The 24,526-nt window shown below is 39.8% G+C and overlaps 1 protein-coding gene across 3 annotated transcripts in view; it reads right to left on the reverse strand.

The window, feature by feature from the left end:
- The window catches only part of NELL1 (neural EGFL like 1), a 909,424-nt gene that overhangs the window by 805,304 nt on the left and 79,594 nt on the right, over positions 1-24,526 (reverse strand). For all 3 annotated transcript variants that reach the window (XM_043971020.1, XM_043971019.1, XM_043971018.1), the window contains exon 3: positions 7,503-7,653. In XM_043971020.1, the coding sequence (XP_043826955.1) occupies positions 7,503-7,653 (151 nt within the window). The remainder of the gene's footprint in view (positions 1-7,502; positions 7,654-24,526) is intronic.

Below are 24,526 nucleotides of genomic sequence, written 5' to 3' on the forward strand. Positions count from 1 at the left end.
TCTCTCAAAGGTTTGGAAATCACAGAAGTCAAACGCAAGAATCCTATGCATCCATCAGAAAAAGAGAAACCTCTTTATCATTTAGTCCATACAAGCTAAGGTGTGAATATCTGTTCCAATGCCACTATTCTAGTAGAAAGTCAAAGGAGACAGCTTTTAAATTCTCTGGCACATTCCATTCAACTTAAATGATTTGGTGCATTATAATTAATGAAGTTGTGACTTTTTGACCTAAAAAGTAAAGGTTAATGGCTATACTAGCTAGGCTTTTTTTTTCTATTTCTTACATACTATGCAATCTGAAATCTAATATGCATATATTCAATCAGGAACAATTTGACCAAAATGTAGCCCTGATCTTTCATGTTTTCAATTAAGGTCAAAAGTCATCTGAGCAGTGTCTATTCTCTTAATAGAGATTAAAATTTTATTTAATTAATGTGTTACTTAAAACTCTACCAGTTTCCTTGACATGAGATTTTTTTTTTTACAGAATACTGCAGAAATGTCTATTGTCATATGCTATACACTGACATCACTCCCTTCTGAGTTTCTTGGCTGATATTAACCTTACACTAAAGGAAGGAGTTAGGCAAGTTTCAATAGTGAATTCAACTCCTAATTATCCACATGTGAATTGTCCAGGGTAAACCTTAATTCCAAGATGGCTTCCCCCTACTTTGAATGCCACCTCCTACGTTCTTCCTTCTTTCAGTTTGTGTGGGGGAGAATGGAAACTAATTTAATTACCCCAAGCAATGCATATAATTAGGAAGAGAAATTTGCTACTAACAAAAAAATAAAAGCATTTGATTATGATACTGTTTTTGATTATTTGAGACCAGTATTTCTCAGGGGAAGTTACGTGGCTCAGTGGATAAACCACTGGCCCTGGATTCAGGAGGACTGAGTTCAAATGCAGCCTCAGAGACTTGACCCTGGGCAAGCCACTTAACATCCCATTGCCCAGACCAGAAAAAGAAGAAGAAGAAAAAAGGTGAGACCATTATTCTCTATCAATCTAGAGATTTTACCTGACAAAGTGTGATAAGGTCCCATGTGTAATAGAAACTTTCATCTTTCCACTTATAGATGATATGGGGATGAATGAAAGAATTTTCCAGGGATCTCTGAAGCTGGAAAACTTGCTCCTCTACTCTGCCTTTCAAATTACTGGCTTCCTTAAAGACTCCCTTCTACTTCTCCTTCTCCTTCTCCTTCTTTTTTTTTTTTGGTGTAGCAATGAGGGTTAAGTGACTTGCCCAGGGTCACACAGCTAGTAAGTGTCAAGTGTCTGAGGCTGGATTTGAACTCAGGTCCTCCTGAATCGAGGACTGGTGCTTTATCCACTGCACCACCTAGCTGCCCCCAAAGACTTCCTTCAAATCCCACCTTCTGCAAGAGGCCTTTTCCTGGTCTCTTGAACCACTTCTGTGGTTCTCCTCTAATTTGTTTTGTTTTGTTTTCTTTTCTTTGACTAAGTAAAAAAGGCCTTTTTTGCCTCCTTTCTTACCTAGCCTTAATTAGTGAAAGGGCTTTGCCTCAGGCAAACTGAGACCTGAGAAAGGCCTACACTTAAAAGGCCAAGGTCTCCCACTGCATGCTAGACCATCTCCAGTTGTCCAGATATCTATCTATCTATCTATCTATCTATCTATCTATCTATCTATCTATCTATCTGGCTCCAGATGGCTCCAGAGAAGAGGGTGAACCTTTTGACTTTGCACAATCCTTGCTCACTTAAATCCAATTTATTACCTCTGCCTTTCAATCTACTTTATAGGTATCTTATGTATACTTCCTGGTGTATTCCCCATTAAAATGCAAGTTCTTTGAGGGCAGGCACAGTTTTTATTTTTTCTTTGTATCCCCAGGGCTTACCACAGTGCCTTACTAATAAATACTTGTTAATTGACTGAAGGACTGGTTAGAGAGCCAAAATAATTGGTCCCATTAGAAGGTGAATGCATTGGAAGGAAGTAATGCATTAACCTTTCTCTGTAGCCACAGCACTTATAACTTAGCTTAGTGTATAGTCCTTACTCCTTTTATAGTTTTTCTGTCTCGTGCTGTATTTGGATTTAATTTTGTCCAAAATTAAAGGATTTACTATTATATCTAGATAGATGTACATTCTGGCAGACTGTTCACTTAGATTTAATCTATGTTAATTAAGCTTTACATTTGAACACATCTGTATATTAAAATACCTTTGAATCATGACAAATAAACATAAATCTGCATTGCCATTAAAATATTTCAGCAAGACAAATCCATCTTTGTTATTCTCTCATTGCATTCTGTGGGTACCAATTTTTTTTTAATCCATCAAATTAGCATTATGGATTAGTATGAATAACAAAGTATTACCAAGTACCCATTTCATTAAATGAAACAGCCTATTGCAATTGCTACCTTCAGGTACATTTTAAATAACCATTATCACCCATTCTATTTTATCCATCCTCTTAAGATATTCATGAGAACTAAGTTGGTTTAGTCATCTGGGAAGTTTCCACATATTGCTATGTCAATGAGCTCAGTCTCTGAATCGAGTCAAAACTGCCCAAAAGGTGTGCCTCTGACCATAGTAAATATACCAGGTGATAAAGAAAAGGCCAGAGTCTACCTGGAAAGTATATACATACTGCTTTTCATTTTCGTTTTCGTTTTTGTTTTTTGTGGGGCAATGAGGGTTAAGTGACTTGCCTAGGGTCACACAGCTAGTAAGTGTCAAGTATCTGAGGCCAGATTTGAACTCGGGTCCTCCTGAATCCAGGGATGGTGCTCTATCCACTGTGCCATCTAGCTGCTCCCCCCCATACTGCTTTTCAAATAGAAAGAACCCCATTTATGAAGTGGAGTTTTCTTTGATGAAGTTGCAAAAAACTGCAAGATTTCCTCTAAGCAACAGTAAGTCATCTTTGGCTATGGTCTTTGCAAAAAGAAGGTCAAATAGTTGCTTTCCTTCCATGACATAAATGATAGCAGTGATATTTAGGCCTGGATTTTTCAGTCCATTTAAACTCTCTTACTATCATCTTTGATCAGCCAACCACTATTTTGGACTGAAATTCAATGTTACTAGAAGATAAGTACAATGGGAGTCATTTTCTTCTAAACTTCCACCCAGAGGAAGAATGTTTTCTCAGAAAGCAGTTTTTTCCTGTAATCTGGTGGCTACTGAAGTCAAATTTCTTGGCCCAATTCTTTACAACAATCACAGGGCAGCCTCCCTGGTGTCCTAATATATTCTGCATTCACTTATGTTCTTTCCTTCAGTTAGCAGTGAAGAACGCAACAGAGCCAGTCAGGAAATCCATTGTTATACCCAGTGAAAGGTTGCAAGAATGAAGGAAATTTTACAGAACATGGTATCACAAAAATAAGATGGGGGTGGCAGAGTTAGATAGCAGTTTGTCTGAAAAAAGATCCGGGGAACAAGGCCCAGGGATTCTTGCCTGGGAGTCCAACCAATTATAGCCAAGTCAGGAAAATTTGATTCTATATTCTAAACCCTTTTGGCTACTTGTTTTTGTTGTTGTTGTTTAATGAAACAATCTGCAGTAGGAGAGCCTGGGGTTCTGACTGTTATGGAAAAGGAGGATAACAAAGTTAAAATGTTGATTTTTAAGAGATAGTCTACCTGGAAAGGGAGGTGGTTTGCTTTGGTTTGGTTTTTTTAGTCCAGAAGAAAAGGTTGTTTAGTATTTAGGAGGACGGTGAAAGCTTGAATAAAATGAGCTTTTTGAAAAGCCTTGGATTAAAAAAGCAGAAACTTTTATCATAAACATTTAGTTGTTTATTTAAATAAAAATCAGGTAAATTGGATTTTAATTTCTTTAGTTTGCTTTGATAAATAAAACATATGTCCTTTATATCTAAGTATTCAATAAATGTTTGCTTTTTTAAAAATTAAAAATAAAATTTCCTGGATAAGCAATAATAAATTTTGCTATACATGCCTCGGATTCCTAAAAGCCCATTTCTGGATCCCTTAATGGGCACATCAGGCAAAAGGGGAATTCGTAGGTCCACTCAGGAGTTGAAAAGTAAAGGCCAGCTCTAAATGGTAATGAACGCATTGATGTCCATCTGGATGGAGGTCTCATGTGGAGTGCTACAATGCCCTGACCATAGCTTCTGTCTCTTCATTTTTATCAATGACTTGGATGAAGTCAGATGGTATGCATCTCAAATTTGTCACTGATATAAAGCCAGGTAAGACGGCTAATATATTGGACGACTGGATCAGGATCCACAAAGATCTCATCATACTGGCAAAATAAGTCATATGCAATAAAATATAATAGAAGTAGATGAAAAGGTCTATACTTCGGCTCAAAAAGCAGAAAGCATCTTTAAAGAATGAAATATACCTGGTTAGAAAAGATATCATAGGGGACAGCTAGGTGGTGCAGTGGATAAAGCACCAGCCCTGGATTCAGGAGGACCTGAGTTCAAATCTGGCTTAAGACACTTGACACTTACTAGCTGTGTGACCCTGGTCAAGTCACTTAATCCTCATTCTCCTGCAATAATAATAATAATAATAATTATTATTATTATTATAAATTAAAAAATAAAAAGAACTAGGTGTTTCCATAGCCTACAAGTTCAATATGTGTGATACAAAAGCCAAAAGAAGCTAATGACATCTTTGGATTCACAAAAGAAATACCATGTGCAAACAGATCATGGTGGGACTATAAAATAGTCCCACTGTCATCTGCAACAGTTTGACCAAATCTGGAATAGAATGTCCTTTCTTGAGCATTACATTTTAAGGATAACATCAATAGACTGAAATGTACCTAGAGGAGAGTGAACAAGATACTAATGGGATTTATAGCCATGCTAAACATGAATTAGCCAAAAGAAAAAAAAATTGCTGTCATCTAGTGAAGAGATGTCTTAGGAGGGATGCAATCCCTGCCTTCCAACATTTGAAGAATTGTCATGTTAAAGAAGGAACAGACTTATTGTGCTTTACATCAGAGGATGATCAATCATTTGATAATAGAAACAAATTTCACTTTATCATAAGTAAATACTTTCTAATGAGAGCTATCAACAAATCAAATGGGCTGCCCTGAAAGGTAATAAATTCACAAAAAGTAAAAAGTTGGGTGGCCATTTCTTGCCATTGCTATAGAGGGAATTCATATTTCGGTTTTACATGGACTGGATGATCTCAGAGATGCCTTCCAACTCCACAAATCTAGGACTACCAGAGGTTTTCAAATGGAAAGGAACATTGAGGTCATCAAACCAACTAACTCATTTTATGGAGGACAAAACTGAGCCTAAGAAAGGGTAAGTGACCTGCCAAGGGTCACATACCTTGTAAGTGTATGGGGTAGGATTTGAAATCACCTACCTTACTTCTATAGTCTGATACTCTATGCACTTTGCCATCCCGGTGCTTGGCTGTGCTTCAAAAGAAGGATAACTTTCCTCCAAAACTTTTTTAACAAAGGCAGCAGAAGTTCTATGTGGACTTTTCCCCCTTAATGTTTTTACTCAAAATTAAGACAGTCCAAATTCATTTCATGATGATTCTTTGAGATTTGGCAGTCTCTGTTCTAAATGCATTAGAGCAAGCATTTGTTGAATGAGAAATAGTATTCATTTCTGGGCATCTTAACATATTTTCCCACCCAAAAGTGAGAGAAGAAGAGATAATTACTATTGCTATTGTACCTGACATTAAACCATATCTCAATGGAGATAGACAAATATTAACCTCATCCTATTCATGTGAGAAGGTAGCAAATTGAGTTATTTGCCCAAGATCATGCAACAAAAAGCCAGACAGAAAACCTAGGTCTTCTGATTTGCCATTTTTGTATCCACCAGGCCAACCTGCTCTTTTGCTACTGAATTAATAATAACATCAAATTCTTAGTAACCTTAGTTCAGAGACCATTCAAAAGGACCAGGAGATCTTTGCTTCACAAGACCATAGCTAGATAGGCAGAGAGAGAGAGATAAATGAACAGATGAGAGAGATGATGGATGGATAGGCAGACAGATGGACAGATGAACAGACAGGTTGTTACAAAAGTCTTAGTGTAATTTTAAACTATTAAAACTTAAGTATACAGCTTGCACTTTCTAAGTTTGAGGCCTTTCTTCATAGTATTTCCTCTCACTTCAAGAAAGCCCTCCCTGCTCCTCTATACATACCAACCGAAATCCTACCTACCCTGCATAGTCCAGTTAAAGACCCACCTCCTCTAAGAAATCTTCCCGGATTACTTCTACCCATAGTGATTTCACTTTTCTTCTGAACTTATTTTCTAAAGCACGTGTTTTAATCATAGTTGAGACTACATTTGGGTAGAGTTTTTTGTATTAATCTTTAATTTTCCATCAAGTATTTATACCTTGTCTCCCCAAATACACTGTATTAGTTCCTTTAAGGCAGGGACCATTTCTTATATGCTACAGGATAATAGATGTAGATCTGGAAGGGATCTTAGAAGCCACCCAGTCCATTTTATTATTACAGATGAGAAAACTGAAGCCCAGGACTTAAAGGGCTTGCCCAAGGCCACAGGCATATAATCATCCATGTAGCCTTAGCAAAGACCTCTGAGGCTATCTACATGAACCCTCTGTGTCAAGTGTCTGAGGCCAGATTTGAACTCAGGTCCTCCTGAATCCAGGGCCAGTGCTCTATCCACTGCACCATCTAGCTGCCCCACGAACCCTCTAATTTTACAGGTGAGGAAATTAAATCCTAAGGAACTTGTCTAAGGTCACACAAATCATAATCATCACAGGTGGGATTTATAATCAGGTTCTCTGACTTTAGAGTCTCTTTCCCCTGTCTCACACTACTCTCCTAGTCTTTAAATTAGATGACTTTATGGTACCTTTCCACCCTAAGAGTCAGTGATTACATTTGCCCCCATATGACTTAGCACAGTGCCCAGTAGAAATTGATTTATTGATGTTAAGAAATAGAAGAAAAGGGGCAGCTAAGCAGCACAGTGGATAAAGCACCGGCCCTGGATTCAGGAGGACCTGAGTTCAAATCCAGCCTCAAACACTTGACACTAGCTGTATGGCCCTGGGCAACTCACTTAACCATCATTGCCCCTCAAAGAAGAAAAAAAGAAATAGAAGACAGCCTGGAATTGAAAGATCATGCTGTGTTTCAATCATCATATTGAATTCCATAACAAAGGAAACTAATAAAACTGATTATCTAAGACCCTGGTGGAATGGAAGTTATAATTTTTCATGTGTAGACCACATATGTGAGAGAACAGTAGTTGCTCACAACCCCTAAAGAGATTTTTTTAATGTTTTTAATCTCCTATTGTATCAATCCCAAGAGAATTTACCAAGCTGTGGTTAGTAGCAACAGGAGCTTAATTAACTTAAGTGTTGCCAATTCCACATCCCTGTAACAGAAACCTCCAATGACCATTCATCCCATAGTCAAATGGTAGCCTCTCAGCAGAAAGTGAATGTAAAGATCACTTTCTTACCTGTGCTCCAGCTCTCGGATAGACAGAATCACTCCTGAAGTGGATGGCCTCTGCTGCACAGTAACCAGGAAGGTGAATTCACTTTTATTCCGAAAGAGCTGAATTAACTTCTCGGTCACATGTGGGGCTGCATGGATCTCTCTTTCTACATCTAAGAGTTTAATTCAAGAAACAAAAAAGGAAGGAGAGAAAAAAGAATAGGAGAGAGAAGGGGAAAGGGAAGAAGAAGAGAAAAGAGGGGAAAAATGAAGAAAAACACCCTGAGTAAAACCATAGAGACCAAAGGATACAGATTACATTTTTCATTTTTCTCCCCTGTCGATATTTTTCATTTTCAAGAGTCATCCACCACGCCATACAGAGGCATTCATTCAATACAAAACCTGGAAATACCATCTCTGTCAATGTGCCCACTTGTCACTTTGACAAGTTCACAATTGGCCAGCCACTGATTTTCTGACAGGAATTTTGACGGGACACTGAGCAATCGGATCCTGCTGCAAGCAGATTAAGTTGCTGTAAATAACGTGAGAGGCAGGCAGATAAACAGGGTCCTAAATTCCTAAGGACCTCAGAAATAACAGCACCCAGTGCCATGTAACAGACTCCCATTTCAATTTTACCATTGCCTTGGTTACTATCCCTCTGAGACACAGTTAAAGTCACCCATCTCTACATGAAATAGGCCAGCCACCATTACCGATAATACAGCTTGAGTTGGCCTTTGTTTAAAAAATAAATACAAGCTATGCCTGTAAATCATAGATGTGATTAGAATGTATGGATCTTCACTGTATGTATGGAGTCACACTGTACATTTGCAGCTTTCTAAGATGATAAGTTGTAGAAAAGTTGCCAATCAGTATTGGGATGGGGTATTTCCTTACCAGGAATTCCCCGTGTATTTGAGGGGAGGAGGGATCGCATAATATACAAAAGGTGGCTTTCCTCATGAAATGTTTATTTAACTCAAAACTTGTCCAGCAAGACCAGAGGTCTTTTAACCCAGATAATCCTTTTACTAGTCAGGAGTTTATCACCACAACGAAGGTCATCATTCACTATGCACTAAGAATTACATTCTGCCCCCATCATGATAAAGCCTGTAATTATCCTATTATTTCATTCTAAAACTGCTGATATCAGAATCAATCAGAACTGAATAAGTCAATATACCTTTAGTCAGCAGCCATGATGTGCCAGGCACTGTACTAAGGGCTAGGGACAAAACGAAAGGCAAATAACAGTTGCTGTTCTCAAGGGCCACACAGTCTAATAGGAGAGACAAGCAAGAATTCAAGGGGAGCAAAGTTACAGAAAACTATATGATGGGAAATCGATGAATGTCACACAAACGCCCATACCATAGATTCCTCCCATACCAAGGGCCCTTTCCCTGTAGCAATATGTTGACGGTTTGGCCTTTTTTTTCAGAACTGCATTACACACTTTTTTTTTTAAATGGAGTCTTGGGGGCAGCTAGGTGGGGGCAGTGGATAATGCACTGGCCCTGGATTCAGGAGGGCCTGAGTTCAAATCCAGCCTCCGATACCTGACATTTACCAGCTGTGTGACCCTGGGCAAGTCACTTAACCCTCATTGCCCAGACCCAAGAAAAAAGAGTCTTTAAATAATTTGCTGTTCATCACTGGTTCAAGCCATACCATATCATTGTGTGTGGGTTCTAATAAAAATCATCCCAAAAGAAACCTTACTACAACAGCAAATCAAGATTTTCATTATATCTCTTGTAAAACCATCATTGCTCTTTGGTAAACACTTTGCAACAGAATGCAAGTTCCTTCAGAGGAGGGACTTGCTCATTTTTGTTTTGTTTTTTCTATCCCTACTGCCTAGCCCAGTGCCTGGCACATAGTGGGCACTTTAGAGTGGAAAAAACAATGGATGTTGTGACAGAGGAATTGGGTTCAAAACCCCGCTCTATCATGTTGTTTGTCCTTTGTATTCAAAGTGGACCAGTGACATCACAGGGTGATGTCTTGACTTGCTGAGAAATTGGATTTAAGTGACACAGAACTGCACAAAGTCATCAGCCTCACTCTCTTTTCCTGAGTCATCAAAGTCCAGCAGCAGGACAAGAGTCAAGATGACTGGTAATGACCTAGGATGCAGTACATGATCTTGGTGTCTTTGATCCCTGACCAAGCTCTATGTGCTCCACAGAACTTCCTTCAGCTGCTTTCATGGTCATTGGAACAAATTGTCTTCCCCCACACATTCTGCTGAGGAACGCTCTGTCACTAGATATGGTGCCCTCAAGACAGGCACTGTGTTTCTATCAGCCTCAATTTTCTCATTTGTTAAGTAAGAGAATTGAACTTGGTGACTTCTAAGGTCCCTTGCAGCTCTGAATCTATGATCCTATAATCAATAAGCATTTGTTAAATGCTATGAACCAGGCACTTTCTCCAACACTAAAACTATAAAGAAATTTTTTTTAAGTTCCTGTCCTCAATGAGGTTACAATCCAAAAAAAATGTGTATATAAGCAGCTATATACAAGATTCCTATGGAGTATGTAGAAGGAAACTGTAGAGAGGACATTAACTAGCAACTGGGGAGTCCAGGAAAGACCTTCTGAAGAAGGTTGGATTTTATCTGAATCTTTAGGGGAACCAGAAATTTCCCAGGCAAAGAGTATAGTTGGTATAAAGACACAGAGTTGGGAGATGAGGTATCAAGTGTGTAAAAGAGCAAGTAGTTCGATATGGCTAGACAACAGGACAAAAGGAAGGGAATAATGTGGAAGAAGCTTGAAAAGACAGGAAGGGGTCAGACTGTAAAGGGCTTTGAATGCCAAAAAGGAGTAATATTTAATCCCATAAGTAATAAAGAAGTCCCAGTAATTTGTGGGTTTGTTGTTGTTTGTTTTTTTTTTTTTTTTGGTGAGGCAATTGGGGTTAAGTGACTTGCCTAGGGTCACACAGCTAGTAAGTGTTAAGTGTCTGAGGTCAGATTTGAACTCAGGTCCTCCTGACTCCAGGACCGGTGCTCTATCCACTGCGCCACCTAACTGCCCCCCAGTAATTTGTTAATAAAGTGTGACAATGACTTACATTGAGTAAGGATCATATATGTGCTTTACGAAAGTCATTTTGGTATCAAGGTGGAAAATGGATTGGAGTGGGAGAAGACTTCAGGTAGAAAGACCAATGATCCAGACTGCAATAATCTAGGCAAGAGGGGATGAGCCTATGAACTAGGGTGGTGGCTTTATGATTAGAGATAAGGGATGTATCAGAGATGTTTGGGATTTATGAATCCTCCTGGAATAAATGAACATAGGGAGTAGCTAATCCAATCAGCACAGAGATTTGGGAACCCACTAAGAGAACCCATACTTAAGATCACAAAAAGAGGCAGGGGGAGGGGGAGAAGATCTTATCAGAAAGAGGCATTGATCATCTTAAATCTTAGTGGCATCAAATTATTTTCATCATTACATCATCTAGGAAGAGAAAATGTGATTTTGAAAGCATTTTTTACTGCAAACATGCTCATCCTCATTATATCATAGGGAACTCACAACTCCTCAAATGTCATAGGGCAAGGAAAGCATTTTAAAAATTTTTCTTTCAGTTCCGGTGCCTCTTTTGGGGTTGATGAGGGAAGGAGAAAGAAATTTGTTCCCTAGAGTCTATACTTCCTATCAATCCCACCAGAACACTCTTCAGAAGAGCATCACTTGTCAAATCCTGCACAAGGCAGGATCAAGACAGGGCAGCGATTTATGGCAAACCACCATGTAGGACTAAAGGGAAAGAAGTTCCAAATAGTCAAGATTCAAACTCTGAGGTGAAAACGCATACATGAAAAACTCAGACTGGATTGGTACCAAGGTTTCCATGGAGAGAAGGGGTTTAGACAAGCATGATTCAGAGCCAGGGAGTTCATACTAGATTAAGAAGTGAAAATTCAGGAGGTGCCTGAGTGTTAATCATGTGAATGGTTCCATCTGATTCCCCCAAATTTTAGTCTTTTAGTTGCTTGTGTCCTTAGACTACACCCAACTCAATTAAGAAAGATTTTGCCTATAAAGATCAATTCCTGACTATAGTAGGCAGGTATTGAGATGAGAGAAAAAAGCATAAGCCCAAAAGCCAGATTGGAATAGCACCTCAGTGGCTAAAGATCCCCTAGATTCTAGGGGCTAAGATATGTAAGGAACCAACTATCATGGAAGGGAACCAAGGTCAGGGATTCTGTACCATTTTATAAATAGCAAAATGGCTAAGAGTGCCAGAGACTTGACTATTTATTTCTTATTGATCAACCTGATTGCCTAAAGCTTTATTCTTTTTGTTCCAGCTTCTTGAATTCTTTGGCCCTGCCTAAGTGCTAATTTATTAACATGTATATCAATGAGATCCATTATACCTCCTGACTCAGCTAACCATAGAATTATAAGATAAAGGAGCTAGGCTAGATAATCTCTCAGTCTCTACAAGATTGGAGTTTTATGATACTTCATACCCATCAGACTAGCAAAACTGACCCCAAAAATGGAAAATAGCAAATGCAGGAGGAACTTTTGGGAAATGGGCACATAAATGCATGATTAGTGGAGTTATGAATGGGTCCGGCTATTGTGGAAAGTACATTGGAAATATATATGGGGGGAAAAATGTTAAACAGTACTTGCTCATTGACCCAGAAATCCTACTACTAGATTTATTATTCACTGAAGAGGTCAAAGAAAGAGAAAATGGCACATATATACATGTGTGTATGTACATATATAGCAGCTCTGTTTGCAATTACAGAGAATTAAAAACTAAGAGAATGCCCATCAGTTGGGGGGTGGCTGAACAAGTTATGGTATATGAATATAATAGAAAACTCTTTTCCATAAGAAACCATGAAAGAGATGGTTTCAGAGAAACTTGGAAAAACTTGTATGAACTGAGGCAAAGTGAAGTGGTGAGAGTAAGCACAACCATTTCAACTTTGGACGTCTTAGGAGCTTGAAAAAAATATCATGATTTCAGAGGACTCGTGATAAAACAGACTACCCATCTCCTCATAGAGATGAGATGGATTCAGAATATAGACAGAGAGATTTTTTTTGGACATGGCCAGTCTGGGAAACAGAAGATGTATCTTTTATTCTAAAGACAAAAAGAAGCCACTGGGGCTTACTGAGAAAGATAGTGATTTGCCAGATCTGCACTTTAGAAATATCACTTTGGCAGCCACTTGAAGGATGGATAAGAGAGGGGAGCAACCTCTCTGCACATTTAATCATGCCTTTCTTCCCTCTCATTTCCCAAAATACTATCCATTCTCCAAAGCCTAGTTCAGGTCTGACCTCCTCAATGAGAATTTTTTATATGCCCTAGTCAATAGGAACGTTGCCTTCCTATGAATTTCCATAGCGTTCATCACAAATGCCCCTCATTTGGCACTTTACAAAGTTCCTTTCCTATGTTACATCTTTTTTAAATGTACAAAAGTGCCACCCCAACTAGATTGCAAGCTCTTTGAAAAAAGTAGCTGTTTTCCTGAGATGATAAAGTTGTCTTCATGTATCCAATGGATATGCACTTAGGAACATTATTACACTTGTTATTCCTGGCTACCTAGGGGGAAAATTAAGAGCACTTCTTCTCTCCAAACTTCTCTGTTTCCAATGAAAAAGCATCATCATCTTCTCTTCACTCACAATGTCATCACCCTAGTTCAGGCCCTAAAATACAGATCTGACTATGTCACATCTTCTGAAAAAGTTCCAGTGTCTCCTTATAATTTCTAGACTAAAATACAAAATCCCAACCTTAGCCTTAAAAGTCTTTTCTATGCCCTATATTCCAGGCTGAATGGGCTACCCCATATAGACACTTCACCCCACAGCTGTTAGTCATCACTCTTGCCTCTCTATCAGTTTATAGTTTGGCTGCCCTCTGAGGGCAGGGAGTGCTTTTCATTTCTGTTTTGTATCCCTAGCATCTAGTACAATTTCCTTGTACATGATGGGTGCTAAAGGCATGTTTGTTGGATTGAATTGAATCAAGGTTGCAGAGAGATTGGATTATTCAGGCTTAATATAAAGAAAAATACCCTCACTATTAAAGATATCCAAAATTAGAGTGGGCTGCCTTGATAGGTCATGGGTTCCCAACAATGTGTAAAGAATTAATTGTTATTTGAGGTTTTTATGCCTTGGCACACAGTGGCCTGGGGCTCTGCAAACCGCACGGTGCTCCACCCACTGGTTGTAGCCATTGCCAGGGCTCTTACGTCATCACTACTCGCCAACGCCTACATGGGCCTGGCAAAATTATAATGATTGGAAGCCTAGTGAGGGCAGTCATGTGACTGTCAGAGCAGCCAAGCCAATGGCTGGGGCTGTGTGAGGTGTTTCTAGGTTTGGGGGAGGAGAATTGGGCATTCGAGGTGGAAGCTGGAAAGAGACAGGCATTCTGCTACGCATTTTCAGCTGATTCCTGGGTGGTGGTATTTTTTCAGGTATTATAATTTCCCTTTCCCCATTTTATTTCCTTTCCCTTGATCCTACTGATCCTGTTTGTGTTTTGTTGGGTTTTTTTAAGTTCGTTCTTGTTAAAATAAATCTTGTTCTGTTTTGAGGGAGGCGGCCGGTCTCCTTCCTTGCCCCAATATTGTGGCGAGCCACTTAGCTAGCACTCCCCAATTAAAAATTGGTCCCCCAAAATGGAAGTCTTTAAGTAGAGAGTGGATGACCACTTATTGGGGGTGCTGTAGAAGAAACTCTCAGTGAAGCACAGATTGGAAAGGAAAAGAGGAATGAACATTTATTAAGCACCTACTATGTGCCAGGCATTGTGCTAAGCACTTTATTAAAATTATCTTGTTATCCTCACAACCACCATGAGACATATTGTAAAACCCATTTTCCTCAGTTTCCCCAACTATAAAATGCAAATTAATTAATTGCCCAGGGTCTTAAAACTAGCAAGTGTCTGAGGCTGGATATAAATGCATTTTCCTGACTTCAGGCCCAGCACTTTATCCACCGTGTCCCCTAGCTGTCCAGGCAGTTTTTAAAGTCCAGTCCATCTCAGCATTGATGATCCTTCTACATCTCTGTTCCATTGAGAGCCCACACACACACATTTATACCATGCACTGAGGACAGGGCTTTGCGCATGCTAAGTGTTGATTGACAAGCTGAGTGATTGCCATTAGACCCATCAAGGAGCCTGTCCCTTTTGAGAGGCGGCATCTCTTTTGCAGATGAAGAAACCAGAACAAGCTGTTCCGTTGGAAATCTTCACGAAAACCCAGTCTAGCTCTGACTTTTCCTTCCTGACTTAATCTTCCAGGCCATGATCTTTCTCTCAAAGCAGTTATTTGATCTCGTTTTACATAACTACAAATGCTAACAGTGAGAAAATTGCCCAGTGCTTTTTTCCCCCTAGAAAACCAGGAGAAACATTCACACCTCTGAAATGTCAGCTGCGGTTAAGCTGGAACTAATGAACCTGGGCTCCTCTTCACCTCAGCCCCTGCCCATCCCATCCTGTGCCTCGTTCACTGGCTCTCCTACTCACAGGCTTTCCTGGGAAGGCAGGAGAACATTTCTGGAGGATCAACCCTTCCCTTTTTTCTACTAGTGAATAAACGATTGGCATACCAGAGTGGAGAACTCCCCTATCCCTCTTTGACCAGTGTGAAAGGCCAGAAATGTCCATTTCAATATAGCAAAAGTTAATGTGTGTTCTCAGTTTCAGCCAAGAAGCCTTTTGGAAAATGTTTAACATGCTCCCCATCAGCTATCAGCATGCATGCAAGAGTTCTCAAAGTTTCCATTTCTTCTAGTGATGGAGTTTGGGGAACGGAGCGAAGCTGGAGAAATAGGATGAAGAAGACCTCGGCTCTTAATCCAGTCCTCTCACTAACTAGAGACACAACCCAAGCACCATCTTTTGCCTCTCCTGACCCTTTCTCCTATCCATTGTTAGTGCCCTCCCTCCTAAAATGCCTGGTATGTAACTACTGTGTATTCATTTGTTTACTCACTTTATATTTCATTTTTAGACACTTATACATGTACTCGTCTTTCCCCATTCCTCATGGGTCAAAATTGTTTCATTCTTTGTATTTGTATCTCTGGTGTGTAGCAGTGCCCAGTTCATAGTAGGAATTTTATAAATGCGTGATGATTGACCAATTAGCAGGGTAACTATGAACAATTCACTTCTTCCCTCTTAGCTTCAGTTTCCAATGAGGATGTTGAACTAAATGACTTCTGTCTTTTGAGCATTTGAGTGGAATTGAATAGAATTATAGAATAAGCCTCAAATTCTCTCTCTTACTCTAAAAGCAACCTTATGGGGTAACATAAACAAGAAATTCATTAATTAACTTAGACCTGCTACTTGTTACCAGCTTTAATACCATCTGCTAGATTTACTGGCACTGTTAGTGGTGGAGGGAGGGGAAGGGTAACAATGGAAGTCCTCTGATCAACAGTTGAAAAGCTTGAAGAGAAGCATTTGTTTGGGACTCTTAAGAGCATTTTGCCCTAGAAGATGCCAACATGCTCACTGGCAGCTTGTGGAGAGCTCTCTCAAGGCAGGACTGACCAGTGAAAAAGAGAACTGGCTTCAGAGGACTTAGGTTTAAATCCCCTTTTTGATCCTTCCTATTTTGGTGTCCTTGGGCAGGTTCACTGACCTTCTCTAGACCCCAAACTACTCTGTACAAAGGAAGAGATTGACTAGATGATCCAGTACTAGATGGTCTCTGGGGTTGCATCTATCTAGATATGTGATTTCCTGGTCTATACCCACTCTACTAGGATTCAAGGGCAACCTATCATTAGTAAAAAGTGGGCTGGAGGAAGAACTACATTCCCTAAACCTTGGCCATAGATTCTTTTTTGTGAGTCAGTTGGGGTTAAGTGACTTGCCCAAGGTCACACAGCTAGTAAGTGTTAAGTGTCTGAGGCCGAATCTGAACTCAGGGCCTCCTGAATCCAGGGCCAGTGCTCTATCTACTGTGCTACCTAGCTTTCCCCTTGGCCATAGATTCTTGATCAATTAAGGTTATTTCAATCTTTTAAAACATCTTTGATTTCATTGATCAAATACTACAGCCACCCATACAGACTAGAGCCCTTCTGTACCCCAGAAAGGTATTTCATGGGTTGCCATACCCCAGAACATTCAGCATACTGCCTGTGAGATCTTAGGCGAGTCATTTTTGCCCTCCTGTACCTCAAGGGGAACAGTAAAAGAAAGGGGTCAGACTAGATAGTCGTTAAGGTCCCTTCCAATTCTGGTTCTGTGATCTCTGTGATCTGCTGGTTATGAGTCTCCCTGGATGTAGATAGACTGGTTCATGAAGGATGGATAAATAATATACTACCAGACTTGGACAAAAAACCTTTTCTGTTAGGTTAAAACCTCTCGTGCTCCCTTCTGCTAGCATAGTCTCTGACAGCTTAGCATCATCACCCCTTGTTGAGCAAAAGTCATTGCAAATGGTTCCATTTTGCAGACCAATTAGAATTTAGCAGGAAGGGTTGTGTTGTTGTTTTTTTCTCTGTCCTCAGATGAACTTGTCATTTCTCATTTTAACAGAGAGATTACAAAAATACATCAAGGGCAATGATTAGACACTAGCACCAAAAGCAAATGAAAAGAAATGAAGGAAAAATATTAAGTGAAGGGATGGGTCCTCTGTGTCATCCTCTCTGCTTCACAGATATGTACTGAGCCTCTTTTTCTGATCTACAATGTGGGTGGAGCATGGTGGCAATGGAACACCCCCCCATGTCTCTAAATGTGCATATGCATGCTCATACATACATGTGTGCATGCCATCAGGGCTACCTACTTGAAATTTTTCAGCCTCATCCCAGCAGGGAGAACATCTGCCCAGGCAGATAGAAGGAGGAAAAAAATCTCAACTCCGAAGGCTGACAAAAGAAGGCAATAAGAATAGATCCTTGCCCACTCCTACCTAGTAGGGAAGGTATCTGCAAGGGTGAAAGCAGCAACCAGGAGTCCTGGGCACTCCTTCCACTCTACCCCATGGCAGCCAGTCTCAACCCAAACTGCCTGAAGGAACAGGGTACATTAACTGTAATTACATGCTGTTTACATTAAGAACCTCGGGGAATGTAGAAAACTCTAAATATAGCCTACACAGTTTCTGTTTGCCCAAATACCAGTTGAGCTAATGGTAAGAAAGATTTCCCTCAAAAAGGGAAAATAACATATTGCTAATTTGGAATGGCAGTCAGTACTTAATTTCCAAGTTAAAAGGAAACTGCCAATACAGAACTGACAACCGCTATAAGGCAAGTCGGGCAAAGGACGCCATATTAAAAATCGCTTGAAGCAGCTGTCACTCTTTCAGGTCACTGGGGTCTTGGTCGCTTAAGCAGCTAGAGGCTTAGTACAGTGAAAAGAAAGCTGGATTTGGGGCCAGGAGATCTGGGTTAGAACCTTAACCTTGATCTTGAGTTGAGGCTGTCCAGAGAAAGGTAATCAGCATGGTAAATTACGGGCCTTGATGCCATGTCACAAAGAAGAATCAGTTGAAAAAACTGATGTTTAGGCTAGAGAACAGAAGGCTCAGGGAGCACAACATAGCCATCTTAGCTATTTAAAGCATTATCACCAGGAAGAGAGATTAGACAGGTTTTGTTTGATCCCTTACTACTGAAACAGGAGCAATGGGTGGAAATTGCCAAGAAGAAGGGAAGTTTCAGCTTGATAGCAGAAGAAACTTCCTAATAATGAGAGCCAGACAAAAGTAGAATGGGCCACCTTAGAAAGTAGTAATTCTCAGGGACAGCTAGACAGCACGGTTGATATAGCACCAGCCCTGGATTCAGGAGGACCCAAGTTCAAATTTGACTTCAGACACTTGACATTTACTAGCTTGTGTGACCCTGGGCAAGTCACTTAACCCTCATTGCTTTGCAAAAAAAAAAATGTATTAAGTGTCCTCTAATATAAGGACTAAAATTTGAAACCCCTTGTTAGGTATGGGGTAGAGAACATTCTTGTACAGGTATGGATTATACTAAATAGCCTCAAAGACCTCTGAAATTGGGTAACTCTGGGATTCTCTCTGGACTTTACAATTTTCTCAGCCCTAAAATAAGGGGATTGGACTAAATGATTTCTCAAGTCCCTTGTAGCTCTTTATCTATGATCAAATGACACAAAATACTATAGCCACATAATGAGAGGAAAGGACTCTTTAGAAAAGATGCTAATGTTGGGAAAGATCGAAGGCAAAACAAAAAGGGGACAGCAGAGGATGAAGTGGACATGTGTCATGGAAGCAACGAACATGAACTTGGACAAACTTGGAAAGATAGTAGAGGAAAGAAGGGACTGGTGTTCTGCGGTATGGGATCACAAGGAGTTAGGCACAACTAAACAACAACCCCAGATGAATACAACTCTGAGCTAGTGAATAGTAGTCTATATTGTAGCCCAGCTAGCTTATTGTTCCCAGTAGATAATATGCCACCTCCATCTCTTTTTTTTTTTTTTGCAGCACCATGGGGGTTAAGTGACTTGCCCAGGGTCAAACAGCTAGTAAGTGTCAAGTATCTGAGGTCGGATTTGAACTCAGGTACTCCTCAATCCAGGGCCAGTGCTTTATCTACTGCACCACCTGGCTGCTCCCCACCTCCATCTCTTTAAAGGAGTTATTCCCCATGCCTAGAAGCCCTCCCTATTATGCTCTCTCTCTCTCTTAGTTTCTTCAAAGCTGTTTGGGTTCCCCTTCATATGGAAAACTTTTCCTGATCCCTAATGCTCCCCAAATGATCTTGTATTTATCTCATTTCCATGTTCTCTCCCCTAGTGGAAGGTAAAGATGTTGAGGATTGGAGCTATTTTTTTTAAGTTTTATCTGTATGTCCCCAGCATAATGTTTTATACAGAATAGTTGCCAAGCAAAAGCTTGTTAATTTGAATTGAAAATCCAGTATCATGAGCAATAGATTTTTGCCACAATAACTAGCTCACCTAAGAACAATCAATTAGAATTTTCCTCTATGTTTTCTCTGACCAGCCACAAGCTTTCTCTGTGACCTTGGACTCATACTTCCTCTGTCTAGCCATCAGTTCCCTCATTTGTAAAATGAATGAGTGGGATGAGATAATTCCCAAGGTTTCTTCCAACTCAAATTCTATGACTCCCACTTTTAGGAGAAAGAGGTGACCTCCCCCCAAAAGAAAGAAAGCAATTAAATTGACTACAGGGATTTTTTTTAAATATTCTAACTTCCAGATGATGTGTTGGGGTCAGAACAAATTATTTTCAGTCTCTCACACCTACTTCATCAACAATCCTGAACACTGAGAAGGGATATGGTTCTTCAGAATGGCCTGAAGGTCCTTCATGATCCTGAGACACTGAAAAATGATTCAATACCCATCATACAAAATCAGAAAAGAAGTTCTCATATTTTTATAAAGACTCAAAAAGACTGAAAAGAAAGAGGTCAAGAAAGAGTCAATGTAATATAGTTAACCAGAACATTCTCCTCTTGGAATCACAGGATTTAGAGATGGAGGGATCTCAGAAGCCATCAAGTCCAAACTGTATCAGCACAAGTATGACCTCTCCATCATACTCAATGATATTTCAGCCAGTCTTTGAATGACACCTTCTAGTGATGGGGAACCATTGCCTACTGAGGTAGCCTATTCCATTTTGGGAAGAGTCCTCACTGAGAGGAAATTTTCCTTCTCTGCAACTCCCTCCCATTGCTACTAGTTCTGTTCTCTGAGGCCAAGCAGAAAATTAATTTCTGTTCCATAGAAAGACAGACAGAAAACATTTCTTAAATGTTTACTTACTATGTGCCAGGCGCTGTCCTAATTTTTAGGAATACAAATACAATCAGAAAATATAATCCCTACCTTCATGGAGCTCACATTGTTTTTTGTTTGTTTTTTGCTGGGCAATGAGGATTAAGTGATCTGCCCAGGGTCACACAGCTAGTAAGTGTCAAGTGTCTGAGGCTGGTTTTGAACCCAGGTCCTCCTGAATCCAGGGCCAGTCCTTTATCCATTGAGCCACCTAGCTGCAATGGAGCTCACATTCTAATGGTGCAAGATAACATATAGCAGGATAGAGCATGGGGAGAGTTATCAAAGTAGAAAAACCCAGAGTTTAAGGAAAGGGAGAAAAAGTGAGCATGGATAGCTAGTTATTGTCAAGTCATTTCCAATTCTTTTTTTTTCCAGGCAATGAGGGTTAAGTGACTTGCCCAGGGTCACACTGCCTAGTTATAGTGTCAAGTGGTCTGAGGCTGGATTTGAACTCAGGTCCTCCTGAATTCCAAGGCCAGGTGATTTATCCACTGCGCCACCTAGCCTGCCCCCCATTTCCAGACTCTTCTTGAAACCCATTTGGGGTTTTCTTGCCAAAGATACTGGAGTGGGTTTCTCCCAACTCATTTGACAGATGAGCAGATAGAAAATCTGAGGCAAACAGAGTTGTGATTTCCCAGGGTCACATAGCTAGTAAGTGTATGAAAAACAGATTTGATTCTCATGAAAATGAGATCTTCCTGACTTCAAGCAAGGCACTCTATCTACTCCACCAACTAGATGCCCCATGGATAGCCTAGACATTTCCTGAAATGATTGCCCAAGGTAGGAACTAGACAGTTGGGAAGAGGGTATTACAAGGATCGAGGCCTGAATTATCTCACTTTCCTCAGCTCTGGTTTTGTCATCCCTGAAATGGGTGTAATAATAGCACCTACCTCACAGGGTTGTTGTAGAGATGAAATGAGATCATATATATAGTACACTTAGCAAACTTTAAGTTGCTATATAAATGCTAGCCTTTTTCTTACTTCTGTCATGGATGGGCACAGCCCGGCATATGAAGGCATCCAGTAAGAGCAGATGTCCATTGCTTAGGAAAAGCTGAGTAACAAAATGAAAATAGTCCTGGACTTGGAGTGAGAACAGACCTGGGCTCCAGTCTCCATTCCACTACTTACTAGTTATATAAACGTAGGGAAGACATGTAATATTTTTGAGGTTTGCAATCTTTCAAGCACTATACAAAAGTGAGTTATGATTCAAAGAGAAAAAAAACAATCTCGTGAAATGCATTGAGCAAGGATAACTACCCCAATTTTGCCAGTTAAAGCAGTTGGATGACTTCCCCAAAGTTACATAGCTTGCAAGTAGCAATGAGAAAGCTAAAAAGATAGTGTTAAGAATCACTAACATATACAATTTTAAGTTTCACAAAGTGTTTTACATGTATCCGCTCATTTCACCCTCGTAACAATCCCGTCAGGTAGGTGCTATTATCATCCCCATTTTATAGATGATAAAACTGAGGGTGAGAAAAGTCAAGTGACTTGCTCAGGGTCATGGAACTAGGAAGTATCTGAGACAGGATTTGAACTTAGGACATCCTGACTTACAAATTAAGCTGTTTCTAAGGGGCTCTTTCCACTACCCTTTGATTGCCACATGAGAGCCATGTAGCTTACAGCCATGTTCTTGTTACAACTCCCTCCTTTTCAGCAAAGGGCATCTCCCATTTTGTAGTGCTGTTTAATTTTATATCCAGCTTTCCCCAAAATAATCTGTGAGGAAATTTAGGTTCAGAGATACCAACTGCATAGAAGGAGTAAGAGCCAAAGCAGAGGACTGAAACCAGGTATTTTGGTCTTTCCATTATCAACTGATCAACTAGCCAATGAGCATTTATTGAACACCTACTATGTGCATGACATTGTGGTGACGGTGATGACAAGCTTGAGGGTTTTCAAGGCATTTTACAAATATTATCTCATTTTTATCCTCAAAACAACCCTATAATTGGGTGATATCATTAGCCCCATTTCCTAGACAAGAAACTGATGCAGACAGAGGTTATGTGATTTGTCTAGGGACACACAGTTAATGTATTATCTGGATTTGAACTCAGGACTTCCTGACGCCAAGTCCAACATTCTGCCTTACCATCTAGGAATTTAAAGACAAAGACATTATACCACCTTGGCCTCTCTTGAGAAAGCAGCACTGGCCTCTTGCCAGCTGTCAGCCCATACCAACTAGCAATTGTCCATGAAGGAAGCAATAAATAAGATATAGAGGTATGGGGTCTATACTGTACAGTGTGGGGTCAGGAGCCCTAGAATTGAATCACTTATCTTTTTTTCCTGTATTAAACTCTGGGAAATCCTGTTACCCAAGTTACTTTGCAGTTGTATTCTTTCCTTTCTTTTTTTTTTTTTTTTGGTGAGGCAATTGGGGTTAAGTGACTTGCCCAGGGTCACACAGCTAGTAAGTGTGAAGGGTCTGAGGCTGGATTTGAACTCAGGTCCTCCTGAATCCAGGGCCAGTGGCTCTTTCCACTGCACCACCTAGCTGCCCCTGCAGTTGTATTCTTGACCTCTGTTGCTTCTCTCTTTTATGTGTGAGCTCTGCCCTTACCACACCCATTCCCCTCGTGACAGGGCCCCTGCTTCCAAAGGGCTATATCTTGAGTTTCTGATACTTTCTGACCCCTGGAAACTCTTTCACATCCTCAGGCTTTTGCTGCCTGCTGACATCTCCCAACCTATACTATGCATGGTTTTACAATACAATATATAATTTCATGCAGCGAATTCACCCTCCTAATTAGGTGTGGTTTAGTCTAACGGTCAGAAGACATTGCATTCTTTGAGCAGTAATAAGCTGGCCAGAGAGGGAACACAATCTAAAACATGGACAGCGGTGAGGGAAACCTGATAATATGCTTTCTTTGATACACAGATTCAATAATGCACAGTAAGTTGAAGATGTTTATAACACTTTGGTCACTAGAATACCAGAGAGTTGAATTCAAATACAGGTAACCCAAACTCAGTTATATTCACTGTTATTGGGTTTTGAGCAATGAGGAGTGACTCACAAAAACAATGTCCTCACCTTGGCTTGATTTGAACAGTAATGTAAGATTTCCCAAAGTGGGTAAGATTTCTGGTTCACTGGATTTATCCTGCCTAAATATCATATCCAGTGTCCTATATAAAATAAAGGAAAACTTCATTCATTCAGACTTTTGCTAAATCCTAAAGGGGCCATTCATTTCAACAGAGTTGAATGAAGAGTTTATTTTTAAAATAAAGGAACACATTTGCTGATAAAAGTCTAAGAGCAGACTAAAGTATTTTTATTAACTTTATTTTTCCTTGGGTTTTGTGTATATGTGTTTTCTTTTATACAAGGCTAATGTGAAAATGTGTTTTGTGTGGCTTTGCATGTATGATTGAGTATCCTGTTGTCTGTCTTCTCAACAATGGGAGGGGAGAGAACTCATAACTCAACAATTTAATAAATTGATGTTTAAAATTTACATGTAATTTGAAAATATTTAATGAAATAAAATATTTTAAATTAATTAAAAATAAAAAGCAGGTTTACTAAGCAAATTCACGATACAGACAAGATAAAACAAAGATGCTTAACCTACTGCAGACAACAAAATGACTCAAGAGACATTGGCTGTGTTGGTTTTTTAATAAAAATGTATATTTTGAATTTTAGAAATATAAAATTTCTTTTCTATTCTTCCAATTCCTACCCTGATGACTTCTGGTAGCATCGAAGTGATCCTGGGTTCATGAAGGATATGATAATAAAGTTATGAGCTCCATGAGTTGTATCTTACAGAAAAGGGTTTGATCCCAGTAATGGGCTGAGACTGCCTTCCAACTATCAAACCCAGGTAAGTAAGAGAAGGCTTAACAGCAGAGGCTGGCCACTTGGTGACAAATTCATTGGCTATAGCAATGCATTCAAAAATGAAAAATACCAAATGGTCCTCAATCTTGTGTGGCCCTTTTCTGTTTTTTCCAATAATGGAGGCAGAGTGGCAGAAAAGAGGTCAGAGGGGACTAAAATCCACACAGTTTTTAGATAGTTTATCAACTTTAATTTGACTATAGGTGCTCTAAACAAGTAATCAGCAATGAGAAATGGGAAGTGGATATCAGAAATTGTATAGACGAGAATTACAATAACAATACA

The sequence above is a fragment of the Dromiciops gliroides genome, chromosome 6 (assembly GCF_019393635.1).
Source record: "Dromiciops gliroides isolate mDroGli1 chromosome 6, mDroGli1.pri, whole genome shotgun sequence".
Classification (NCBI taxonomy): Eukaryota; Metazoa; Chordata; class Mammalia; order Microbiotheria; family Microbiotheriidae; genus Dromiciops; species Dromiciops gliroides.